At 37.8% G+C, this 22,556-nt stretch overlaps 2 protein-coding genes across 2 annotated transcripts; both read left to right on the top strand.

Annotated features, from left to right (window-relative positions):
* The first annotated feature begins 5,237 nt into the window (after positions 1-5,237).
* LOC131426044 (glutamate receptor ionotropic, kainate 2) lies at positions 5,238-15,167 on the top strand. The gene is made up of 10 exons (XM_058588451.1): positions 5,238-5,526; positions 11,762-12,741; positions 12,807-13,051; positions 13,110-13,299; positions 13,358-13,442; positions 13,506-13,785; positions 13,846-14,276; positions 14,334-14,438; positions 14,506-14,675; positions 14,739-15,167. Exons 1-10 carry the CDS (start codon positions 5,445-5,447, stop codon positions 14,967-14,969), a joined length of 2,799 nt encoding a protein of 932 aa, XP_058444434.1. The 5' UTR covers positions 5,238-5,444; the 3' UTR covers positions 14,970-15,167.
* Positions 15,168-19,103: 3,936 nt separating this feature from the next.
* Positions 19,104-20,749, top strand: LOC131426043 (large ribosomal subunit protein uL16). The gene is made up of 4 exons (XM_058588450.1): positions 19,104-19,225; positions 19,498-19,526; positions 19,791-20,259; positions 20,474-20,749. The coding sequence occupies exons 2-4, from the start codon at positions 19,504-19,506 to the stop codon at positions 20,636-20,638; spliced, it is 657 nt and encodes a 218-aa protein (XP_058444433.1). The 5' UTR covers positions 19,104-19,225; positions 19,498-19,503; the 3' UTR covers positions 20,639-20,749.
* Positions 20,750-22,556: the final 1,807 nt, after the last annotated feature.

The raw sequence follows: 22,556 nt of genomic DNA, 5'->3' as shown, positions 1-22,556 counted from the left end.
TTTGATAGTGTAGTGTGAGTGCATGTGCGTGGATCCTCGTGACGAAACGTTATTCATGCGCATGGTTTCCCGATCTGTGTGCGTGTGTCTTTCAGACTGGCAGCTGTAGAGTCAGTGTTTACAACATTTCGAGCTGATAAGGAATGTTTATCTCCCGCTTGTATGAGTGAACAGCTTCAGCTTTGGTTGTTCGATGTGACGCCGGAGGTGGATTCATTCTTCGGCGAGTTGGTTGAAAAGGAGCTTTCGTAGATAAGCTTTCCGAAGGAGGAATTCAGTTTTTTCCGGAGGAAACGCTTGGTACGTTGTTGTTTGGGAATATCGAAAGTTTTCCTAAGTACAGGTTCCGGCACTCGAAGTGTAACCAACTTCAGACCGCTCGCGCAGCTGACGCACGGGCATCAGCTCTCTAGAAATTTGCTAAATGACAGTTCGGAGTTGTATTGTTTACAAGCGCAAGAAAGCATTTTGCCAAAAGTGAACGCGAAAAAAAATCTTGACTTGAGAGAGCGAAGGAGTTGCTTCGTTTGGCCGAAAGCGGTCAATTTCCGAACATTGTATTTTCTGACGAGAAAATTTTTCCAATTGAGCAATTCGTAAACTCTCAAATCGATAGGATTTACTTGACCGACCGTTCATACGAGAATTTGAGTCATCGATTGGCCACCAGGAGGCAGCACCCGCAACAGATAATGGTTTGGGCCGCTGTAACCGCAGATGGGCGCTCTCCAATCGTTTTCATCGAGCCTGGCGTCAAGGTAAATGCGACATATTATCGGGAAAGTATTCTGGAGGTTGCTTTGAAGCAGTGGGCAGACAAACATTTCGGTGGCAGACCATGGACGTTTCAGCAGGACTCGGCACCGTCTCACAAAGCTCGAGTGAACCAAGAATGGCTGAAAAACAACGTTCCGAACTTCATCACGTCCACACAATGGCTCTCGAATTCACCAGATGCGAATCCAATGGATTATTCTCTTTGGGCCATTTTGGAGAGCAAAGTCCGAACTAAAAGATACACCAGTCTCGAGGCGCTGAAAAAAGTTATTGTCCGCGAGTGGGCCAAAATACACCTGCAAGTCACATTCGGGCAACTTGCGATTCGTTTTTTGACCGTCTCAAGGCCATAGTCAAGGCAAAAGGTGGTCATATCGAGCAAAAGTGAATTGATTCTGAATTTTGTATTATTTTTACACATTTTGTACTTTGAATTAAGTAAAAGTAATTTTCCAAACTGAATTTATGGCCTTTTTAATTGGTTACACCTCGAGTGCCGGACCCTGTAGAACAAAACACTTAATGCACGTGAGGAATACGATGCCAATTTGGTTTGTTATAGTCTGTTTTAAATTATTTCCAGGGGATACTATGTTTCGAGTTGTATCCAAAAACCTTATGTCGGTTTTCGCTTGAGAAAACTGAAACTGATTTAGGATAGTTTCATCAAACAAACACTTTTTTACGAAACTGTGTTGGTTTCACACTTAGCAGCGGGGATTTGAACAAACCTGATATAAAAACCAGGTCGAAACTGACTCGATCTTCAGTTCAACAACGGTGAAACACGGTTCGAAATTAACTTTAAACCAGAGATGCCAGATATTTTCATAGAAAATCTGTATTACTATGTATAAAATATCTGTATTAATTTGTATTCACAATAAAATGAAATTCTAACAACAAAATGTTGCCAAAAGATGTTATTCCAATAGATTGTGGTTGTAGGATGGTAAATTCAATCAGTCACTGCTGCGCTCACAAGAATATTCAACGACGAAATTTCATAGTTTTTTATTTTTATTTTTTTATCCACAACAATTGAAATGTAATTCCATATATTTATCTAGTTTGAAATTGTTGACTTCATTATTTGACATGGAATTTCAACGCCCAATATGCAACGTCAAGTTGGCTCATACAACTCTCAGTTTGACAGTAAAATTTCATGATGCCATTACTTCCTTGAATATCAGTTCAAATTGGTTTCAAATTATAATATAAATGGATTTCACAACAGATTTCCATATTAATTTGTGATTTGTCCGTTGATTGAAAGACTTTTAGTTCATCACTGGAATCAAATACTAAAACATAGCTTAGATAGAAAAGTTCAATTTTCAATTTTGTGAGATCTGTATAAATCTGTATTAAATTGAGGAAATCTGTATAAAATCTGTACTCTGTATTAAATCTGTATGAGCATATAAAAATCTGTATAATACAGATAAATCTGTATAAATGGTATCTCTGCTTCAAACAAACTGTTTGACAACAGTTAGGGTGGAAACTGGGTTAGATTTGGCATCAAGCGAAAACGACATTAAAATATGCTACATATTTCAGCATTTTGGCCAAAATTGGAACAACTGAGCCTTCGGTAAAAAAAACGGTAAAAATTCTTTTACTGAAAAATTTTGGTAGAATTCGCTTCGCTGTAAATAGATTCGGATTTGAAAAAATATATTCGGGTTCGGATTGGGGTTACCACCTCGGATGCACTCCTCGTCCGGCAGTAATTTTACAGAAAAAATATCATGCAATTACAGGGAATTGCTTTCTCAACTTTTCTTGTTAAGCCGCAAATATCATAAAACCGTGATGTAATACCTTATGTGGGAGACGTACTTGAGTATTCATTACACTTCATTATTTGCACTTTGTTGCACATGTTATGTTTATCAGTGGTTGCAGGTAAAAGAATTCTAAACTTTGTTAAGCCCTGTATTCCGGAACAACCCTCCTGAACTGTTCTACAGCCACCTAGTCTCTGAAAAAAATTACAGATTTAATACAAAGTACAGATTTTATACCGATTTCCTCAATTTAATACAGATTTATACAGATCTCACAAAAAGTAGAAAGAAAAAAATAGAACTTTTCTGTCTGAGCTATCTTTTAGTATTTGAGTCTATCAATCAACGGACAAATCACAAATTAATATGGAAATCTCTTGTGAAATCCATTTATATTATAATTTGAAACCAATTTGAACTGATATTCAAGGAAGTAATTGCTGAAACTTTACTGTCAAACTGAGAATTGTATGACCTGACTTGACGTTGCTTATTGGGCGTTGAAATTTCATGTCAAATTATAAAGTCAACATTTTCAAACTAGATAAATATATGGAATTACAATTCAATTGTTGTGGATGAAAAATACTATGACATTTCGTTGTTGAATATTCTTGTGAGTGCGGCAATGACTGATTGAATCTACCATCCTACAACCACAATCTACTGAAACAACATCTTTTAGCATCATTTTGTTGTAAGAATTTTATTTTATTGTGAATACAGATTAATACAGATATTTTATACAAAGCAATACAGATTTTCTATGAAAATATCTGACATCTCTGCCCCCAACAAACTTTATCTTCGGCTCGCACACATTCTAATTTCATATATGAATAGATCTGTGCACTCTGCATTGGTGTAGGAAACAGAGATGTCAAATTGCTTAACTATGCGCCACAGAACACAGATTTTTTAAAAAAATTCACTGATTTCTATAGATTTTTATGAATATTTCACTCACTCAACTTCACTCAACAGTTGTTCGGGACCTTTACGAGCCGGAAAAGTTTTCTCACACTATTTTAGAGGTTGGGAATCGAACCCATACAGGCTACATGAAAGGTATCGACTAATGCAGCAAGCTCTAGAAGTCCCCAAATAATCGACCATCGGATGGGATCCTTGTTTTGGTATCTCATACAAATAGACCATATATAGATCATATAGAAATCGATAATATTACTGAAAAACTCGGTGAAATGATAAAATTTTAAGCTGATTTGTCAAAAGTAGCGGAAATTCGGAACTGTCGTCCTGTTCGATGACAAAACTATTTCTGGTTTTACAAATTTGGGAAAATTTTTAACTCCATATCATCTATTTATTGCTTGATCCAATCAATAACAACTAAAATTCTGTTTAAAAACAACTAAAATATGTTGATTTGAAACAATTGTGGTTTAGTTTGATATTTATTAGTTAAAATATTCTCGATTTTTCTACGTATTCTACGTTGTCAGTTCGGAATGATTTCCGAACCAAATACGAGTGATCCAATTTTGCACGTATTTTGCATGTACTAATTTTGGTAATTTTCCTCTAGTTGAAGTTACAAATAGCGTAAGTCACCTGACATTGCCACCTTCATGAAGTGAGTGAAAATTGCATGACATTTCGAATGTCACTGTCAATGGGATTAATCGAGCACTCCGAAACGAGCAGTCGAGTACGAATTCATTACTCAGTCCGTTTTTGAGATAATTTGGGAAACTGAAAGTTTGATCAAGAGTGTTGTAGTTGTAGATGCACAATTTAAGGAAGTTTTAAAACTTAAATTAGAAAATTATAACGAAAAATAACTGGTAATCTCAACAGTGTGTTTCAAATACAAATTAAAAATAAACAGAGCGGCCTCAGTTTTAAATTTGATGTTTCAACTGTTCGAATAGATGAGACTAAAACGGCTTGCTGCTAACATGTCAGTAACAGTTTCAATTCTTTTATTCATCTCCCATATGAAATTTCGAATTGCAGAGCATGCTTTCGGGCTAATGGACTGCCAGAAATCGTTTCTGGGTTAGATCCAAATCTATACCGGCCGAACACCGGAAATTGTTCCGAAATTAGATTGCTTATCGTTCGCTCTACAAACCTGGAGTCAAATGAAACAGTTGTTCGGGACCTTTTTTGCCATCCTAATAAGAGTGAAACATAACATAACTCAAGTAGTTGGTTCTAATTTTGTCCAAGAACGAATATTTTAGAGAATATTTCTTGAAATTATACAGCCAAACAATGTGAAGAATTGATACTAAGTCTGCGTTGCTTTGAAATAAGACGTACTAAATGCCGTTAAAAAAGCCTTTGAACTACTAATTTCAGTTTCGGTATTTAAGAAATCGAAGTAAAGTAAAACCCTTTGAAAAATTATATGTAGTACATTCGGAAGTCAAAAACACCGACTTATACTCTGTAACCCTAACCTAGCATACTCGAATCAGTCTGATGTTTTGCCAAGTAATTAAACATTCTATCACTCGTCTCGTCTCCCACATTCGTCATCAACCCAACTGCATCTTATGTTGGCTGTGCCGTAGCTAAAAATAAAATTCATGTTTTCTCCCCCACACCGAACAACTCATCATCAGCTGTTTGTCTCGGGGTACCGGGCGGGAAACTCTGTCAGTCGGTCAAAGTCCTCCGGTGTTTCACCATCCAAAAGACACCACGGACGCACCGTCCGATTTGTCACGATTTTCACGATCAGTCGGACGACGATCGTCGTGCGAAACACTCGCACCATTTCGACCGAGTGTCGGTGAGTGCTACATCGTGTACAATCGATCATCAGAGTAGCCAGTGACACCACCGAGTGACAATTTGTGTCCGTGGACGCCATATTGGAAAAAAACTGACACTCCAAAAATGTGGCGTTCCCAACTGTTCGCCCTGATCGGGGCTCTACTGGCTGCCTGTGCTGTGGAAAGTAAACGGGAAATTCCGATCGGTATGTTCGCGTGTGATTGTTTATCCGGGAAATCGATTTTTATTGGTGGAAAAACAGATTGATTACCTGTGCAGAGAAAAAGCAAAATGGTGTCCAGCGGGGCAGCTTCGTTTCGGTGATCTTCACAAGAAAGAATGTTTGGCTAAAAGATAATTTCCAGAATATTCTGGAGCACTAAAATTCATGAGAATTAGTGAAGTTATTGTATTTACTCGGCTATTATAACTTTTAGTTAGCATTTTCTTAGCAGGACAATGAGTGTCGCCATTTTGTCTCAATGCTTTGCGCGCGCAACTTTTCGCGATCACAACCCGAGTGTGCACTGTTAGATGCCGAATTTTTCCGAACTTCAGTTGTTTGTAAACAACACGAGCAGTTTCCAGAGGAACGCATGCGTAACCCATTACCATAACAATCGCGATCATGTTTATTTGATATCATTGTTAACTTGTTTCTCAATGTTTTTTGTGACATTTTTTCTAAATGTTTTGCACGCGCACCTTTTCCCGATCACAACCCGAGTGTTCACGTGCAGATGGATGCCGAATTTTGCCGAACTGCTGTTGTCTGTAAACAACACGAGCCGTTGCCAGAGCAACGCATGCGTAACTCATTAACACCCGGTTAACTCATCTAGATTTTCATTCGGGATTCAGTATAATTCTCAAACAGATAGGATCGGTTCAGAATCGGTTTTTGCATTTGATTCGGAATCTAAATCATACTGAACACCGGATCAAACTTCAGACGAGCTGACCGGGCATGACAATCACGATTATGTTTATTTGTTATCTTTGTTGACTTCCATGTAAACAAGTTTTGCTTGCACAATGTTGAGAAAAAAAGACCTGTAATTTGTGATTCAATAAGTTTAAAAGGACCATTAATAGTTCCTTTAGAGTTCTTTTATTAAAACTTCAAAGTTACAAGATTAGATGGTAACATCTCTCCAACCTCGAACCTCTTGATGGAGCCTATCAACTCCCGCACTTTGGAAACGGACACAGAATCAGCACATTTCTTCCATTTTATTCGCATTTGTGGATGTAAATCAAAGACTACCCAACCGCTTCGTTGAAGTCGTTGTTTTGAAATTGCCCAATATATTTCGATTGCTCGAAATTCTGCACAATTCGGATGATTCAAAACCATCTTGAAGTTGTGACAGCTGGCCAAATCGCCCCAAAAGAGATTAGATTTGCCCCTATTCTTACGGATGAAGGACAGTACACGCCTTCGATCTAAACTTGGGTAGTCTTCGACGAGGATATAACCAATGGTTTTGTTTTAAGTCAACAGGGAACTTGTCAGCAAACGCAAATTTGAACCTTTCCAGCCGAATCCCAACGTCCAGCCGCAATGTAAGAATTTTGACCGAGAAGCTGCTTAAAATCGAGTTTGACTTTGAGTTGGATTCGTCATCGACCACAGTGCATGCCACACTAGTGATGCCCCTTATGCAGATTTATACCTGAACTAACAGATTTCTGATTACGGCGCAGACATTTAAGGATTGTACTTATAATCAAACGTTGAATGGACATATTTGAAATTTACATCTTTAGAGCAATTAACTTTCACTTTTGCACGATAATTTTTCCACTGTCACTGCAACAATTTAATTGCACAAAAACGTGCCTAAAAATGAAACCTAGCATCCCTGATGTGCACTGGCATTTTTACTATGATTAGTGTGTGAGCAAAAAGTTTCTGCCAAAATTTTTAGCGCTAGGGTCTAAAAATTCATAACATTGGCAATATTACTTTTCTTCCTCTAAAATTCATTCAATAATTGTAGTTTCACATTTATTGGTCTCCGAACGCTTGTATCCGTTGAAAAATTTAAATTTTTTCACGGTTGTTTATTATCACTAGAGTTGCCAATGTTCCAGATTTATCTGGCATACATCAGATTTATATCATTTCGACAAGCGCTCTAACAAGCCAGATCTTCTACCAGATTAAGTGGATTTCACCTAATTTTCAAGTTTTCTGCATATGAAATATATGTTTTCTCAGTTCAATTTTAATAACCTCGGAATAAATCGACCGTCCCACGACAAAAGGGCCTAAGTCGTCGGCCAAACTGCAAATGACAGTTTCTCTTTGTTTACTTTCTCTTTCACGATTTACCGAACTGATTTTATATTTGGCGCTTTACTCTTCGCAAAACTTTCAAGGTATAACTACAATCTTTTGATTTATATTGTAAACTTTAGAGAATTTGCAATAATGGCTCCGTAATAACCGAAAGAGAAAGTAAACAAAGAGAGGCTCTCATTTGCAGTTAGGCCCTTTTGTCGTGGGACTATCGAAATGGTTTTATTACTTGTCAGCTAAGTAGAGCGCAACGAAAAAAAGTGCCTGTAAATATATTGCGCCACAGTATAATTACAAAGTTTCGCTCAAGAAACGAGTCGATGACGAAATCTAAAGAAACAACTGGAACTTTTTTTTTTGTTAACATAAAGGTTGATTTTAAAGTTATAGGATTTGATTTCCAAAGAAAACCTTTTTAATCCATCTAGTGGTGTAATGATGCCTTTCTCATATTACTTATAGTTTCAAAAACATCACCAGAAGATTCTGTCAAAATTTTTCACTCATGGGCGAGGTCCAGTTTGGGATGCATTGGTAGCTCTTCTAATGCTTCTGTTTGCTCTTCACTCCAGATGCGGCAATTTTGTTTGTTGACGTATCCATTCAACCAGAAATGAGCTTTGTCGCTGAACACAATTTTTCGATAAAAAAGTGGATCTTCCTCTAACTTCGCCAGCGCCCATCTTTGACTAATTTACAGACCAAACGACGATTAATGATTAAATTATAGACCAAACCGAACAAGTTCGACAATGACACAAGATACGATTCACGCGTGATCTGTCAAAAACAGTGTTGCTAAAAAGATACCAACAAAAAAAATCAACCTCACGATAACACTAGATTTTGTCAGACTTTTTCTATTGCGTTCTATGCGGCCAGCTGTCACGATCTTCACGAGATCAAAATCAGAACTTTAAATATCAGCTGGTCGAACGTAAATAAACAATGCAATACTTTTACGGTTTATCTTGTTTATTGCACGAAAGTTAGAGATTTCTGGGTCGATTGTCTCACAATAACTTGTATAGGCTTACCTAAAATACAGCAGATAGTGTTTCGGAACATCAAGTGAAAGTAATTTTCAAAATTTGATGAATATCAAAACATTGCAGTGTTCGGGGTTCAAAACGCGATGGACCCAATGTCATCGGTGTACTTTAAGATGACTAGTTTAATGTCATCATCCGTGCTGCTAGTCGCGACCTTTGACACTACGAGAGAACTGTCTATTAGGCTTTCTGACTGCTCAGTTATAACCACAAATGCAAATGAGATTAGTTTGTTTTCATTAGACACGTCTGCATTAAACACGATTCAGACAATCAACTAACTTCAGTCGACGTCAAGATTGATATAATTCTTATTTTAGCCAAATATTGCTCACGAACCCGACATCACAAGGTTCCGTGAACTTGACGTTGCGTCCCTTCACATGAATTGCTCACAATTAATGTTGTTGTTCCGTAATCGCCGGTGATAGTCGCCTGTTGCTACGTGTGAATTGCTTTTACATATTGTTTTGTTTTCATCAGGAAATATATTGGCCACCCATTTTTCACTAGGGTCGCCGCTCATTTTTCACCGTGCATGGAAACCTCAATCCCACTTGTACGCGGCGGGCAGATTTCCCCCCAGACGGCTGGCTATGTCTGCCAGCCATTTTTGCCGGAATTCTGCCAGAATTCCGGCAAAAGTCTGGCAACAATGCAACAACCGTTTCCGGCAGAGAATTTCGCCTAGCGGTTATTAACGGTTCTTTTCTGTCGGATTTTTGCCATACAAGATTGGCAGAACCGTTTTGAATCGGTTCTACATTTTAAGCGTCTTGGTTTTATTTTTTTTCAATAAAAGATACATATGAAAGGCAATAAGTTATTGCCCTTCATATATACTAATCATGGAAAATGTTATTGCCAATAACATTACTTTCTCACTACCAAACATACCCATATTTCAATCTCATTTACCTCGTCTCAAGATTCGTTTTTTGTACGTACATGCGGGATTGACGAATATAAAATGAAGTCGAATAAAAAATAGAAAAAAGAAAAAGGAGGGAAATAAACAAGACACGTACGGCGAGATAATGACGCAATTTCGCCTGGACAATTTTGACAGCAGCCATAATGCAGCCAGCCTTCTGACGGTTGCCAGAATTCCTCACAAGCGGGAATGCGTTGACATCAAATTGCACACTGAAAAAAATTTGCACGTTAGCATCATCAGCAAAGCTTTTAATTATTACTAAAAATAAGTGTAAAAACTGTGGACTCTTAGAGAAAATCATGCTACACTTATTTGAAATTCACATCGAAATAATACGATATGATTGTTTTCCATATAGATTTCTATAGAATTGACTTACGATTGACCAAATCAAGTTATTTTCATATGCATTCGTGATATACTTATTTCCACTAGAAAATGAAGCATTTAGCACATGTAACTCGATTCAGTAGTGTGCCAACTTAGGGGACTAGAAGGAAAGTCCATCAGAGCTGATTGTAAGCGGCCCACGATCTTTCAGGATCTGCATTAAATTGGCGGGTACTCCAGTTCTGCGCGCTAGTGTTGTCGCGCATGTATCGTCTGTATGTCGAGTCGACATCCAGTGTGGACAGAGAATAAACATGCTACACAATAACGTTAAGCTCGATCCACACAAGTAGGATATCAAATATATTTGCAAATCACTTGATACTAGTGCTAATGAAAAGCGTTCCGAACAGAAGTAAATAGTAAACGCATACCATATTAAGCCCTTGTCGTCCTTGTTTGATGTGGTATTAATTATGCTGAAATAAGAGCTAAACTAAAAGATCGGCTGAAAAGTTCGTATCGTTTCTATGAGAGGGCATCACAAGAATTAAATCCATACCATTTTCAGTTAGTACCAACCTTCAAAAGATACGTGTATAAATTTGACAGCTGTCTGATTATTAGTTTGTGAGATATTGCATTTTGAGTGAAGCTACTTTTGTTATTGTGAAAAAAAATGGAAACAAAGGAATTTCGTGTGTTGATGAAACACTACTTTTTGATGAAAAAAAGTGCCGCCGATACCAAAAAATGGCTTTATGAGTGTTATCCAGACTCTGCACCGGGCGAAGCAACAATTCGTAAGTGGTTTGCAAAATTTCGTACTGGTCATATGAGCACCGAAGACGATGAACGCAGTGGACGTCCAAAAGAGGCTGTTACCGATGAAAACGTGAAAAAAATCCACAAAATGATTTTCAATGACCGTAAAGTGAAGTTGATCGAGATAGCTGACACCCTAAAGATATCAAAGGAACGTGTTGGACAAATTATTCACGAATATTTGGATATGAGAAAGCTTTGTGCAAAATGGGTGCCGCGTGAGCTCACAATCGATCAAAAACAACAACGAAAAACCATGCTGAAGTTGAACGAATTGAGCTTCGAATTACTCCCTCATTCACCGTATTCTCCAGATTTGGCCCCCAGTGACTTTTTCCTGTTCTCAGACCTCAAGAGAATGCTCGCTGGTAAAAAATTTAGAAGCAATGAAGAGGTAATCGCTGAAACTGAGGCCTATTTTGAGGCAAAGGACAAATCGTGCTACAAAAATTGTATCGAAAAGTTGGAAGATCGCTATAATCGCTGTATCGCCTCTGATGGCAATTATGTTGAATAAAAAAACGAATTTTGGCAAAAAATGTGTGTTTCTATTAAACGATACGAACTTTTCAGTCGAACTGTTAAATAAACTGGATACCTGAAATTATTACCCGTAGGTTCAGAGTTATATCAAAATGAATTATTCCCAATACCAAAGTAATAAGTGACTGATTTTAAAATAATAGAACTATCTCTGAGTAAATACGATTGACGGTTTAAAAAACATATTTCTTTAGTTGATACGTACCGAATTATTAATGACACAAAACCCTCATTTCCTATGCATTTTTCCAAGAGATTTCCTACAATTTTCGAAACTCCGTTAGGAGCTAGCCAAATTTGCTAGCAATCAAATATGTTAGTCTTAAACATACAAAATTTATATAATCTCTGAACTGCGGAACAACCGCAAAACAATATTTTGAACCAAATTGAATCAATAGGGGTATTGTAAAATGAAATTTCTAACCGTTTCCTTCCCTACCAACAGGAGCCATTTTCCGTGAAAGCCAGGATGAGGCCGTGATCGCATTCCGGTACGCGATCGAACGCGTGAACATGCACGAAAAACACTTCGAGCTGGTTCCGCTGATTCAGTTTGTATCCAACATGGAGGATAGCTTCAAGATAGAACGAAAAACGTGCGAACTAGCGGCGAAAGGTGTGACGGCCATCTTCGGGCCAAGTTCGATGCGAAGTTCGGGCATCGTCAGCTCGATATGTCGAACCATTGAAATTCCGCACATCATAACACACTGGGACCCGGAACCGCTCGGTGGCATAGATCTGGAACTGCAGGCGATGACACTGAATCTGTACCCGGAGGCGGATGTACTGTCGCAGGCATTGCGCGATTTGATTGTAGACTACAGCTGGAAGAGTTTCACAATCATTTACGATAGCGACGAAGGTCTGATGCGGTTGAAGGACGTGCTTCAGATTCACGAACCGTCGGACAGTCCGATCACGGTACGGCAGATCGATGACGATCCCGATTATCGGCCACTGTTGAAGGACATTCAATCGTCAGGCGAGAGTCACATTATTCTCGAGGTTCATCCGAACAAAATACTGGAGATTCTTCGGCAGGCTAAGGAAGTGAAAATGTTGGAAGAATATCAAAGCTACATCATCACTTCGATCGATGCACACACGTTGGATTTCGATGAGTTCCGGTACTTTCGATCCAACATCACCGCCATACGGTTGATGGATACGAAGAGTTTCGAAATAAAAAATGCTGTTCACGATTGGGAACAGGGAGAAGCCAGGATAAAAAATTTGTTTCGAGTATCGCCGGAACACGTCCAAACGGAATCGGCTTTGTACAACGACGCAGTCAAAATTTACGCTACGGCTATTCGAGAACTCGACGCTACCGAAGAGATCACCCCATCCCGACTGTCCTGTGGTAGTAAAAATTTACGGCAGTGGCCGTTTGGGTTGAGAATCGTGAACTATATGAAAGTGGTAGGTTTCGCTTTGAGAATACAAAATCAATCCACGGGTAACGAAATCTATTCTTGAATTCGTAGAAAACCGAACATGGCATCACTGGACCTATCATATTCGACGATAACGGTCGTCGAACGTACTTCCAGCTGGACATCATTGAGCTGAGTCAGCACGAGGGTTTCAAGAAGATCGCCACTTGGGACCCGCGCAATGGCGTCAACTATACCCGCAGCCAGGAGGATGTTCACCTGCAGATCGTTGAATCGCTGCAGAATAAAACATTTGTCGTGGCTTCACGGATTGGCGCACCGTTTCTGATGATGAAGTAAGTTCTTGGGGGAGTACGACTTGGTCGCGTTGATTGACAATGATCGATTTTACAGGGAAAAACAGGAAGGCGAAATTTTCGAGGGAAACAATCAGTTCGAAGGATATTCGATCGATTTGATTGAAGGAATTGCGCAGATTTTAGGATTCCAGTACCGAATGGTACTCGTCCCGGATGGCAAGTACGGATCTTACAACAAAGTAACCAAAAAGTGGGATGGATTGGTGAAGTACTTGCTGGATCGGGTGAGACATGTTTTTTGGATCTAGAGAGCTACTGGTAATTTTCAATTTATCATTGCAGAAAGCGGATTTAGCCATTTGTGATTTGACGATCACTTATGAACGGAGGACAGCCGTCGATTTTACGATGCCTTTTATGACACTTGGTAACTTGTTCAAAATCACTTATTTTCATAGTAAACCTAGTAATTTTCTCCGTCCATGGATAGGAATCAGCATACTGTACGCTAAACCCGTTCCTCAACCGAAGGATTTGTTCTCTTTCCTGTCACCACTCTCGCTGGATGTGTGGATCTACATGGCGACCGCCTATCTGGGAGTATCGGTTCTTCTGTTCGTCCTATCCCGTATGGCTCCAGCTGATTGGGAAAATCCACATCCCTGTAAGCAGGATGACGTCGAAGAGGTGGAAAACATCTGGGATATGTTGAATGCTCTGTGGCTAACCATGGGATCCATTATGGGTCAAGGTTGTGACATACTTCCGAAGTGAGTACACTCTCAATTCAAACAATTGCAAATCTGATTTAATTTGGTTTTCTTTCACAGAGCTGTCTCAACTCGAGTGGTCACCGGAATGTGGTGGTTCTTTGCACTGATTATGCTTTCCTCTTACACGGCCAATTTGGCGGCATTCTTGACGATGGAACGAATGGATGCCACAATCGAGAGCGCAGAAGATCTGGCCAAGCAAAGCAAGATCAAGTATGGAGCGGTACTTGGCGGTAGTACACTGAGTTTCTTCCGCAGTTCAAACTTCAGTACCTATCAACGGATGTGGGCAGCGATGGAGTCGGCCCGTCCGTCGGTATTTACCAAAAGTAATGACGAAGGTCGTGATCGAGTGATGAAGGGACGAGGTTTGTATGCATTTTTAATGGAGTCCACTTCGTTGGAGTACATCACCGAACGGTACTGCGAATTAACTCGAATCGGTGGACTGCTGGACTCGAAGGGATACGGAATCGCTATGCCAGTCAGTAAGTTGTGGACGTTGGTCGCGTGAAGATCCAGGAAACACTTCTCTTTCCTTGTAGATTCTCCCTATCGAACGGCTATCTCTGGTGCAGTGCTTAAAATGCAAGAGGAAGGTAAGCTTTCTCAACTGAAAGATAAATGGTGGAGAAAAATGCACGGTGGAGGTAAGTTTCGCTAGGTTTACACTATGTTCCACACGCTAAAACAAAAACAAACAAATATTTTTTCAAGGACGCTGCCAAGGTCCGGGAACAAAGACGTCTGCGGACAGTGCTGCTGAACTGGGAATCGATAACGTCGGTGGTGTCTTCGTAGTCCTGGCGTTCGGTTGTTTCTGTGCCTTCATAATCGGTCTGCTGGAATTCTTGTGGAACGTACGCAAGGTGGCAGTAGACGAAAAGGTTAGTAAGCATTGAACAACATACCGCGATATGCGATTGAATCCAATCCAATCCAACCTCTAGGTAACACCATGGGAAGCACTGAAGGCGGAACTAAAGTTTGCCCTGAATCTCTCAATAACTAGCAAACCGGTACACAGCACGGTCAGCGAATCATCGTCCGGCAAGAGTTTAACACGTTCCAAATCGGAATCGAGAAGGGATTCAGGATCAGCCGGCCGGATCAACAACATTCGAAACGGAACCAGCTTTCCAAATGTGGACAAAATTGGATTCACTTACTCTGGCAAATGATTGGGCGATGCAATGTTCCACATAATGATGTTGTTAAACTATTACATTTTCGATTACTTCTGTCAAGTCTACAGCGAGTTCATGCGATTTGGTTAACAAATTAGACGTAAATTTCAATTGTATAGATGGTCAGTGCTGGATTAAATATTAGTTTGTTCGTGAAAATAGTTGGATGGAATATAAATATATTACTCTAAATTATACATGTATTGAATTTGAACAGATTCGCTATTATTCAACCACCTTTCAAATTTTATAAGGACAAAACATGAAGTGGGTAATGTCAGTGGCATAACCGCGAGATTGACGTTGGGCTGCATTCGAGCTGCAGATATTTTTATTTTTCCAACTACGTTCTTTATGTCATTTTTGGGTCTTGAAAAGAATCGTTTAAGATTTTGTAGACCGTTTGTGACTTTGAAGTCCTAAAAAGAAGTATTTTGGTACAAATGATGACGTTTGGATTCCAGGAAGTAGGGCGCTAATTCAAGTCATTTGTGAATTTGAGCTTTTACATCCGATTAGCATATTTCAAAGAAAAATAATTCCAAAGGAATTGGTTTTACTCCGTCGTTCACTTTTCGATGTATTTTTACCGAATGCGAACGACCAGCAGCTGGATGACGAAATCGCTCTTGTTTGAAGCAAAACTTGGATTGCGGACATTCCGCAGCAGAACTGTTTTATGTGATTTCGTTTAATTTATTTGCCAAATGAGCGGTCCCAACAGCTACAAAAATAGCAACATTCAGAATTTTGATGTTGACTATTTCATTACGGATTTGCATATTTCAGTGAAAGAAACTATCAAGTTGATGTACGGGATTCATTTCAAGCTTTCAGGAGGCCAACATTGTGGAATTCTCTATGATATTGAAACACTGTTTGGAGCATTTTTCTCGATCAAGACGCAGTCAAATGTTGGCTTTATGTGCACTCATACGATGCGAAGTTCGTACTGCGAAAAGAAACGCAGAGAAACGGTGCTGTTTAAAATAACAAATCGACTAGTAGATTTTCAAATCTGATTCATGTTAATTTCAAGCTAGAATATGATTGTTTTAAACCATTTTCACATTTCAACATCAAGAAAGACCTCTGATCAATGTGAATAAATATTTTGGTCTTGCCAAACGAAAAAAAATATTGTTTCAGCTGATTCTATTGTTGAAATAATTCATCAATATATTGCGTATCAACAAAAGCAGAGTTGATTTTATTGGCAATATCTATGTTGATTCAATTGTTATTTGTGTAATGATACAACAAAGTTTATTGTTCGAAAGAACCGTATCAGTCCTATTTCTTATAAACCAGAACTGTTTTTTCAATCGTGAATAAACAGAAAAGTTTTTTACGCCTTTCAAAAGTAAAATTTTATTTACTTATGTAGTTTTCATCGGGTTTTTCATCAATCCAAGCGTAAGTATTGATAGTTAATAATATTAGAAACTGCAATAACACGTTTACTTAACAACATATATTTGATACAGATTATCTCTGTCTTCACCGGAAGGGCACCGGGAAAGGGTGCCGAATCATTGGATACTATAAAAAGTAATATTGGAATTCGTTACAAATATATATTGATGAAAAATGTACCAAAAACAACCCTTCAAATTATTTGAAAGAAATTATTTTACTCGCGAAAACAAAACAAAATGAATAATTTTCACAAACAAAAGCGTAAGTTGAAATACTAATTATTTCAAGTTGATATCTTTTCATTTATTTCAACTGCCAAATTGTAAATTCAAAACACTATAAATATTACTTTTATCCAAAATTAGTTCATTTTAAACTGATATTGCAAGTTGAATTTACTATGAAATTGTCTGTCAAGAAATTGACAGGAACGCACAAGTAAAGTATTTGTTGGTATTATCAAAATATTTATAGAAACAAACTAATCCACTGAGCAAAATCAAATACCTAGTTTTGCTGTTTCAAGCAACAATATTTGCTATATTAAACCATATTTCAGCTGTTTTTCAAAGAACGGCGAATCTTACATTGACAGCAAATGGAGAAAATCATCGATGAATGTTTCGACTTTGGTTTCAAATCGTGTTTAGAAATTATCGTATATTCTCAGAACAATTTATGATTAGTCGATGAATTGTTAGTTTATCTTCAAAAGGCACGCAAATGTTGCCACTTTCCTTCTATATCCACTGAATAAATAAACATAAAAAGAGTTTCGCCCTTTTTCGATTTGTTTACTTTTATACTTCCTGTGTGAATTATAAAGATACGCCCTTGCGCATTTTTCATTAAATTGGCTGGTTTTCGCGACTAAGACAAATCTGCGAGTAGTTTTATTGTCTCCTTTACTATTTCCAGTAATAAAAGGTTCGGAAACCATCTAAAATAAAGAAAATAAATAGTTTCGCCCTTTCTTACTAGCAATTGAAGTATCGCCTTGTTTGTTGGCATGGAACACGGAGGGCGAAACTTGCGTAAACAAATGGAATGACAGTTTCGCCCTTTATAGTTCTTTGTATTACTAAGTTTGAGATTTTTGTAGAATACGAATTTTTAGACAAAATTGTAGGATTTTGAAGCATTTATTGGTAGGAAAGAGAACCTCGATTTGTTTACTTTTGTAAGATTCGTCCTTCTTTGAAAGACAGCTGATTTTTCTTTTATCACTATTTCAGTAAAATAAATCGTTACGTGAAACCCAGATTTAGTCGCATTTACAATATTTTTCCCTGCGTGATCCATGAATGGGTATTTTTTCCGTGTATCAAAAACTATATCTACACTGAAAATAATTTCCTGGTAGATTCGTTAACAAATCTGATTCCCAAATTACTATTCGGAAGAATAGTAAGTTTTACAAGAATTTTCTCCGATTAAACAAAACAATGCTCGAAAATACTAAGAATTCCTCTTGATATGCATAGTAGTTTTTAGTATAGTCAATATTTGAAATAAATCCAGTGTTTAATTGAAACAACTAGAATATTTCTGTTAGTTCTACTATATAACACTAGTCTTATTCTATATTTTACCACAATTGGGGTATAATTGAAATCATAACATTTACGATTTTTAAATAATAGTTTTTGATCCTCAAGTTTACCACAAGTGTAGTATTTTTAAACATCGAGTTGCAGTAGAAATAATCATAAAACTGTTCCTGCGTAGGCAAGAAAATAGAATTTTCATGATTCGCCATCTTTGCGTATGGTTTAAGTTTGTTTTTTCAATCGTGTTTATCGTGAAATGGATAGAGAAAAAATTGAAATAATTGTTGACGATATCATTGCTGATGAAGGTTTAATCTCAGGTATAAGTTTTTCTAAAAATATGTGGAAAAATAATACTAAAGTTAAACAATTTTACTTTAGATGCAGATGAAATTCTGGAGCTCCGTGATTTGATCGATTCTTGGATGCTAAACTCCGCCTGTTGTATAAATTCTTTTCGATATGATCTAAATAATGTTGAGAATGATATAACTTTGTAGGCCATGGTACCACACTAGAATATCTGAAAATTCTAGATGAAAGGGCACTGAATGGTATTTTTTTCGGTGTCGAAAAGGACAGAACTCAAACACGTTGTGATGTATTAATAATGTATAGTTTTAATATGTATAAAAAACTTCATTATAGTTTCCGAAAAAAATATTACAATTGCCTAAACACGTACCATAGCGTTTCACTGTACATAGTGCTACCTACCTGATCTATTATCACATGCAGTAAATTTTATTTGGATTTGTTATTATTTGTAGTCAAAAAAACTATATCCATTTCAATTTCGATGAGATATATCTTACTATTATCATGGGTAATAATACCAGAAAAGTAAAATTTTAAAATATACTATTTCAATTTATTGTTAAAAATATTAGATGTACATTCAAATAAGCGTAGTATATCGTACTATATTATCAGATATTCTACTTGAATTTACCCGAATATAGAGATGCTCAAATATACGATAAATTGTTTTCAAATTAATCGAGATGTATGTTCTACAAAATTTATATGGTGCATTGTTTTTACTTCTACCCTCGAAATGGTATATTCTACTATTATTTTCCTTTCAGTGTATAGAATCAAATTCCGATAAGTGCATTGAACGCATCCATTTTCGTTTTCCAACCCTGCTGAGCCGGATGCAGAGGTGAACTGTCAATGTCGCTGTCATACTCACTGTCATTTGTGAGCACCACTCTTTCCGGTGTTGATCGTCTACAAGCCAGCACACTGCTTTGCAAGCACTGGTGAAATTTATTTCAAGTAAGTCCAATAATGATGTATCAATCCGTATAGTAATGTGATTTTTTGCGAAATTCGGATAGTACACTTCATGGAGCATGGTTGTGATTAGCTGTGGATTAGTGAAAGCTTGATTTTTGAGTGAAAGTAATATCAGTCAACATTTCGATGGCTGACGTTCTCGAACATGGATGCGAGAAAATGCTTTAGTGAATTATTTAGTTTGCCGTCTCATTTTCTTCAAAGTACAGAAATAAATGTAATAGCAATGGTTTTCTCTTTTTTCGTTACAGTTCAAAATGGGAAGACGTCCCGCAAGATGGTAAGTTGCACGATTTCTTTGTAATCTTTTTCAATTGCATTGCTATTGAATAGTGCCTTTTGAATTTGTTTTAAACATGTCACCAGCCATTCAATATGGTGACTTACTAAAAACAAAAGGTAGATCAAATTGCAAATAATAGGGTGAGAAAGGTTCATTTAATACAGTGGAGTCGATTCTCAATGTTATTTGTTACAAATCCCATCATTAACTTGTCCAACATTCGATTATAACAATTTTGATAGAATTCTAAACATTTTCCAGTTATCGCTATTGTAAAAACAAGCCGTACCCGAAATCGCGGTTCTGTCGAGGTGTCCCGGATCCAAAGATTCGTATCTTCGATCTCGGTCGCAAGAAGGCCTCCGTGGAGGATTTTCCGCTGTGTGTCCACTTGGTGTCCGATGAGTACGAACAGTTGAGCTCGGAGGCGCTGGAAGCTGGCCGTATCTGCTGCAACAAGTACCTCGTGAAGTTCTGCGGCAAGGACCAGTTCCACATTCGTATGCGTCTGCACCCGTTCCACGTTATTCGAATCAACAAGATGTTGTCGTGTGCCGGAGCCGATAGGCTTCAGACTGGAATGCGTGGAGCTTTCGGTAAACCGCAAGGAACCGTAGCCCGGGTGCACATTGGACAGCCGATCATGTCGGTTCGTTCCAGTGACCGCTTCAAGGCCCAAGTTGTGGAGGCACTGCGTCGTGCCAAGTTCAAGTTCCCCGGTCGTCAGAAGGTATGTCAAATTTGAATACGTTCATTCAGAATGAGTTTTTTTTGTCATTTTATGATGAAAACGCTTACAGAGCACCGGGCTCTGAATTCCGCTGCAAGCGGGAAATGATTACTACTCCCATAATCACGTTGACTTTTGTCTGATTGCATTTCGTACGATTGTTTGTGTTCGCCGTCGCATAAAAACATGTCTAATATAGATTTCTTCCCGGTAGATCTTCATCTCCAAAAAGTGGGGCTTCACCAAGTATGACCGGGACGAATATCAGAAGCACATGGACGAAGGACGCCTGGTGAACGACGGATGTGGCGTCCAGTTTCGTAATGATCATGGCCCGTTGGTCAAATGGGAACAGCATCAAATGTCGCGTCTGAGCTAAACGTGCCAGGAATGGTGGAATTGGTATTCTTTTCGCTTCACGGTGTATTATAAATGTTCAAAAAACAAAGTCCATTGAAATAAAGAGCTAGCTCTGCGCTTTGATGGCAAATTTTTTTGAATTCCTTTTTTGTTGTGAATGATGACATACTTTGGATTTTCTTCTCAGAATGTATATGCTATGAAGTGGCAGCATTTATTTGATTCAATAATGTTTAAATAGGTATTATCAATTATGGTCGTTCACTGGGTCTTCCGAAACGTTCGTGATCAAATGCTGTCAAAAGTTTTATAACATAAGTCAGCTATTTTTCAAAGGACTCAACTGTAGAGTAAATATAACTCATATTTAAGTACTTTTGCACGTGCGTTAAGAAAACTACCTCCCGCTTGTGCGAAATTCTGGCAACCATCAGAAGAATCTTTAGAAATGTGTGAAATTGGATGAGGTTAGGTTTTTTCGGATCAACATTTTTTTAAACGGAAACCAGTGTAATGTTGATTTCTCGAGTACTAGAATGTATAGCGATCGAGTACTATTTATTTCGGATACTTTATTTATTATTTCCAGGCATTTGAAAAATGGTATCAAACCAAGTTTAATGCTCTCATCTGAATAAACGGTAGATTTCCCACAATAAACTAAGATCAACATTACCACCTCATAGTAAAAACAATTTCTTCAACTCCTACTATGATTTTTCAAATGAATTTGCCCGTTTTCATAAGAAATCGTTGAAAAGATGGAGTAATTAGATATTTTCTCTACCGATTTAACAGCTCTTGCTGAAAGTATCATCTCTAAACAAGCAGCGCCTCTACATTTCAATTTTGCGACAATATGCCAATAGGAATTGAAACCATAGTCGAAACGTTCATCGATTATTTTATTCATTTGCTGTCAATGTAAGATAAGTCTTTCCATGAAAACCAGCTGAATTGTAATGTAATTTCACCTATTTCCTTTGGCGAAAAACTCAGAAAACATCCGAAAAAGTAATATGTATCCAAGCTTTCTAAAATCACGCACAATTCACTTTTCGATATTGTTTGATTTAATAAGCATAGGAGATTACTTGATAGTAAAATTGAACGAGCGTGATTATTACGCCCTTTTCAAAAGCTACTTTAGGATACAATCACGATGTAAAATACCCTGGTGATCACGTTTTTCTATGTGTTAGTGCAGTTGTCATTTTATTTTGGAATACCAGAGAGACGTGAAGAAGAAAAAACATAAACAAATGACGTTCCGGGAGTTGCTTTTATTAAAATATTTAGAGTTGGTTCTGTTTGCGAAAATATTGACAGTGAAATGCGGTGTTTTGTTCCGGGATGTTTCAATCGTTTTCATCATTTGCATTTGAAATGCCACCCACAGCACAATCACTCCATTATCCATAATAACTGTAATAGACACCACAGTGCGATCCGCCAAATCCTTCCTCCAACGAAATAAACAGAATCGAATGTGTGTAAAATTTTCTATATTTCGACGTTACCTTGCAAGCCCATTTATGTTTACATGCTTGAATCCCGGCGCGCCATACTTATTTTCGTGAGAAAACTACCAACAGGGTTGCCACATTTAAATCTGCATTTTTCAGAAGAAAAATCTGTAAATCTGTATCGGGAGCTCAAAAACCTGCATTGAAAATCTGTATATAGAAGTGATAAGAAATCGAAACACAACGGAATGAAAAAGTCTTTAGAACCCAAATTTGAAGAAACCAAAACTTTTCTTAATCTGAATTTTATGATTTTGTAATTGAAAAAACGCTGGAAATTGTTTTTTTGCGTTGGAGCCTCTCGAAATAATGATTTGACGAAAAACTTTCGAAATCCAATCTGAAAGTGAAACTTAATCTGATTGATCAATTGGCAATCTTTACGTTATGGCCGAGGCCATCATCTTTTCA

This window comes from Malaya genurostris, chromosome 1 (assembly GCF_030247185.1).
Source record: "Malaya genurostris strain Urasoe2022 chromosome 1, Malgen_1.1, whole genome shotgun sequence".
NCBI lineage: Eukaryota > Metazoa > Arthropoda > Insecta > Diptera > Culicidae > Malaya > Malaya genurostris.
The sequence above is the reverse complement of the archived record's forward strand: the minus strand, read 5'-3'. Positions and strand labels throughout refer to the sequence as shown.

Excerpts from the sequence above, each read along its gene's own strand:
- LOC131426044 (XM_058588451.1), top strand. The coding sequence starts at position 5,445 with ATGTGGCGTTCCCAACTGTTCGCCCTGATCGGGGCTCTACTGGCTGCC. Across the intron at positions 14,277-14,333 it reads CGGAATCGCTATGCCAGTCA|ATTCTCCCTATCGAACGGCT; the intron begins GTAAGTTGTGGA and ends CTTTCCTTGTAG. Across the intron at positions 14,439-14,505 it reads GAGAAAAATGCACGGTGGAG|GACGCTGCCAAGGTCCGGGA; the intron begins GTAAGTTTCGCT and ends TATTTTTTCAAG.
- LOC131426043 (XM_058588450.1), top strand. The coding sequence starts at position 19,504 with ATGGGAAGACGTCCCGCAAGATG. Across the intron at positions 19,527-19,790 it reads GGAAGACGTCCCGCAAGATG|TTATCGCTATTGTAAAAACA; the intron begins GTAAGTTGCACG and ends AACATTTTCCAG. Across the intron at positions 20,260-20,473 it reads AGTTCCCCGGTCGTCAGAAG|ATCTTCATCTCCAAAAAGTG; the intron begins GTATGTCAAATT and ends TCTTCCCGGTAG.